The following is a 4,359-nucleotide window of genomic DNA, read 5'->3' as shown; positions in this document are numbered from 1 at the left end:
GTGTGTGTGTGTGTGTGTGTGTGTGTGTGTGTGTGTGTGTGTGTCTTTGACAGAGTGTGTGTCGGTGTGGAGAGTGAAACCACATGTTGAATGGGAGGGCGAGCGGGGCCGTGTGAAGATTTGGATCTGAGGCCGAGGGAGGGTGTGCACATGTGTGTTGTGTGTATGTGCTCGCATTCTTGGGGGACAGGATTAAATGACAGGATGAAGTGACGGACGGAGGTGTGTGTGTGTGTGTGTGTGTGTGTGTGTGTGTGTGTTACAGAGGGCTGCAGCAGGTCACATTTTTCCAGTATTGGGACCCCGCCACTCTCCAGCTCTCATCTAAGAGACTTTTATTCTGACATCCGGTCGGTGGATGCAGCCAACTCCCTCCTCCCCCTCCTCCCCCTCCTCCTCCTCCTCCTCCTCCTCTGCTTCATCCCGCTATGTGTCCGTGCGTTCAACAGACAGAAAGACTCTTTCAGGGGCTCCTCACTGTTATGTCTCTTTCTTTATTCTCATTATTCATCTTATCCATTTCGTGTCTCCCGAAGCATTTAAGTGATTACAGAATGGACCAAGAGAGAACAGAAAAATGCATTTACATATACACATACAGATTACAGATGGGGGTGATATATTTGATTTTATTGTGATAAAAAACTCTCACAATAAGTTGATTTTGGGGAATTTCCGTTATGGGATTGAAAAAGCTGTCGAGCTCGCTATTATGTAGAGAAAGAAAAAATAAAGCCTCGTTTAAAAAATAATTATCTAGAAACAACAGACTCACAATGTTAGCATCCCGTGATCCTGTATTCATGCAGGAGGACCTTATGATTCAAACTTATTTTCCCTCAGGTAGAAGAGCTTGTTCATCACTGCGTGCTGATTTCAACCATTTCATCCATATTTCTTTCATAACAAGAAACGTTACTTTTTCCATGCAGGATGTTTTGAAGCCACTTCAGAGTCATTTATTTCAGAGCAGTTACCCTCTATATAGACTCATGTACTTTGTTCATAAAATGATGGTTTGTATATATATTAGTAGAATCTTTATAGACAGTGATCAGGCTCTCTAATCTCTCTCGGCCACTCAGCGTTGTAAAGACGTATTGATCTCCTGCTTGGTGTCATTTGGGGCCTGTGAAGCTGAGAGTTGGATCAGGTGTCAGCTTAAAGAAGTGCAGTAAATCAAGTCAAAAGTCCTTTTCCCTTTTCTCATTATTTGGCGAATATGCTCATTGTCGGTTTTGATATGACATTATCTTCTAATGCAGTCAACCTGTTCCTTTGCATGACCTTTGAGCTCTTGGTACATTTGTGTGTCTTCTTTCCAGGAATTCAGGAATGTGGACAGGGAGGAGTACCATGCAGATATGTCCACCTTGGCCTCGCCGGCCTCCCAGGGCAGCCCGGACGTCTACATCCTGCCGCTCACCGAGGTGTCGCTGACGGTCGCAAAGCAACCTTCTCGATCGGGTGGGTCAAGTCTTCAAATCTGTTCGATTTACCCACTTAAACACTGTCAGTTCCACCAGTGGCTCCATCTATTGTGAACCAACTTATGTTGTGCAGTAAAGCACAAACTAAAGTTTCAATGAGAAAAAGTCACCTCGAAGTTTTGGGGAAGTAAGAACATTTTATTTCTGTATTTAGTATGAAAATACATGGAGCCTTGAGTTTTAAAGAAGTGAACATTTATTGTTTGAGAGGTTAAACTTGTTCTGCTACATTCCAGTTTTTCAATTTTGGAAATCCCCTCTACATGGAAGAAGATCTACACTTTTCCCCTCTGAAAGGGATGAAATACAAGATATATATCCAGTCGTGAAATCCTTTTCAGTCATTTGCTGCGAACTGATGCAAGCCTTGCAATAGCTTTATAAAACTCGCCTTACAGTCACAAGTACATGTCAAGGGTGTGAGAGTAACGAGAGAGCGAGGAGAGCTGTGCATCTGGCCTTAGTTTAAAGTTTGTCCCCGGAGTGAGCACCGCCCTGACGCTGGCCTCGGTCAGCTCTCCACCTATCCCACAATCCCTCACTGTATGTCCCCACAGAATGGACTCTGTGCTCCTCAGCTTTCCCTCTCTCCCACAAACATCTGCCTGTTGCGTAATAACGTCCAGGCGGCCGGCCTACACTGCTGCTTGTAGGAATGTCAGGCATTCGAGAGCACAAAACCCCAGTGAGAGTATTCCTCTCTCTCACTCAGTCGCTGTCCGTCTCTCTCTCGCTGCCTCTGTGTGACAATGGTCCTTGTTGTGCGTTAATGGGCCGATGCTGCCTGATAAAGTGATGACACGGGAGTGTGGCGGGACTTAATGGATCATGCCCACGCAGTTAACTTGCATCAGTCTAGATCTAATCTCACATAGACGTGAATGTTTTTACATTCATACGGTTTGACCCACACTAGTTCAATGTTGAAACAAGAAGCTATCCAGACAGAGAATAACGGGCTAACGACACGATACAAAAACGAATCGGACCCTAAATCTGGTGCTAACACTAGCAGTTGTGGCTAGCCCCGCTCCTTGAGTCGACAAAAAATGAGGTCAATAGCAGGAGAGTTATTCGAGTGTTGTTCATTGCATTGAAAAAATAAAGGAAGGGTTCTCAAAACCAAACATGTGTGCGTGGATTGAAACCACTTGGGGTAAGAAACCTTCTTCCCTCTATGTTCTGTGATTTGAGTAAACTGGGCCTTTAACATATGCGTGTCCTCTGTGAATAATATAAACCACATGGTATTACAGAGGTCAGGGATTCATTACTGCACGTTCAGGACTGCCTCACCCACTGACATCATCATCATCGCACTCTACTGTAGCGTTTCCTCTCTTATACTTTCTGATGCTTTTTTATTATATTTGTTGTTAATTTTGTCTTCTTTTCCTACAACTATGCCAGTTCAAGCTCAAGTTTATTTGTTTACCACCACTTCATATAAATGCAGTTGAAAGTGCTTTACAGGGTGATCAAATATTAAAGCTAAACTTACACACAAGAATGAAGAAGAATAGAGAAAAGCACAGAACCACAGAGAGGCAAAGAACGTGAGCAAATAGGAGCAGCAGTTGTTAAGATTAACATCTGTTGTATAAGAAAGTGAATAGAAAAGTTCTTGCTTTTAAACAAACATGGTGTCGGTTCAAGTCTCATATTTCAAATCTCGAATGATTCCTGAGAGCCGAGGTAGACGGGGAGTTGAAGTACTTCGCTGCTAAGAGCGAGTCTGGTTACTTTCAGCCAATGTTCCCATCTCCTCTGTCATCCTGTCGAAGGACTTTGTGGATAGGTGGAGCTCCTAATGAGACTCCAGTACTGTAAGAGCTTGGCTCAGTCCGCGGCCCGGTCCCCATGCAGGACCCGCCCTGATGCAGCTGCTCCGTGCTGCAGGCTGCACTGCAGAGACTAATGGAGCTCACAGCCGCTCAGAGAGGACATGTGAACACAGAGTCATCTGAGCAGAAACACACACACATATTGAGATCTCCTCCCTCTCACAGCACAAACATATCATCTCTGCATCCTTCTAACAAACACTCACATCAACCTCTACATCATCACCATGCTGCCATTTCTAAGTCAGTTACACAACAGGAATGGGCACACGTCGTAAGTGAATTTAAATGCCGAAGGACAGCTCGACAGCTCAGCACCTCACAGACTCGAATGCACTGGGCTGGAAGAGTATTAATGGGGATTCCATTTGGCTCTGAGTGATTTAGACGCTGTGCATTTCGTTAAAGACTTCCTGGCTACGACAGCGATTAAGCTAGACGCATTCTTCAGAGAGAGATGGAGCACACAACTCAGACCAGACCAGACAGGGCGGTCAAATGGAAATTGAGTTAGTGTGTTGGCTGTAAAGACATCTGAGAACTTACCAGGTTATTCAGGGTGTTTTAGAAAGAGAAAGATATGCAGGATAATCACCATCCGCCCGGCTTTGTCTTAAATAAGGTGATGGAAGTGCTGACTCAAGGACTTTTCTATTTCATGGAAATCTGCAAGTTCTTTCCTGACATTCTGTTAAGAAACAGAAGACAAATATCGTCTTTGAGAATTTAGTTCCTTCTCCCCAAAATGTATCATCTTCCCCTCATTGTTCCATTAGTATTATGAATATTTGAGGTTAACATGATGGCGTTGGTGGGACCCATTGCTTGCCGTTGTTATCGTAGAAGTCGGTTCATTCCCACGTGTCACGGAGCAGGTTGATAACAGCCCCAGTTTGTGAGCACTAACTGGTCCTAACTGGTGCCATGCTGCCCCAAGCAGCCAGACAATGGTGGTTATTCTGCCCTGGGCCGGAGAGAGCCTGAGTGGGTGTAAGGAATGACCAGTCTGGGGGGGGGGGGGGGGG

The 4,359-nt window shown here is 44.9% G+C and overlaps 1 protein-coding gene across 7 annotated transcripts in view; it reads left to right on the top strand.

The window, feature by feature from the left end:
- LOC116377339 (serine/threonine-protein kinase LMTK1-like) overlaps window positions 1–4,359 on the top strand; it is a 12,871-nt gene that overhangs the window by 5,511 nt on the left and 3,001 nt on the right. For all 7 annotated transcript variants that reach the window (XR_004212203.1, XM_031838952.1, XM_031838953.1 and 4 more), the window contains one exon: window positions 1,326–1,467. Coding sequence is in view for 6 of the 7 variants with exons in the window: in XM_031838950.1 (XP_031694810.1) it covers window positions 1,326–1,467 (142 nt within the window). In the remaining variant the exon portion in view is untranslated. The remainder of the gene's footprint in view (window positions 1–1,325; window positions 1,468–4,359) is intronic.

This window comes from Anarrhichthys ocellatus, unplaced genomic scaffold (assembly GCF_004355925.1).
Source record: "Anarrhichthys ocellatus isolate YVR2014 unplaced genomic scaffold, GSC_Weel_1.0 scaffold1136, whole genome shotgun sequence".
Taxonomy (NCBI): domain Eukaryota; kingdom Metazoa; phylum Chordata; class Actinopteri; order Perciformes; family Anarhichadidae; genus Anarrhichthys; species Anarrhichthys ocellatus.
This window is presented reverse-complemented; position numbering and strand designations above follow the sequence as displayed.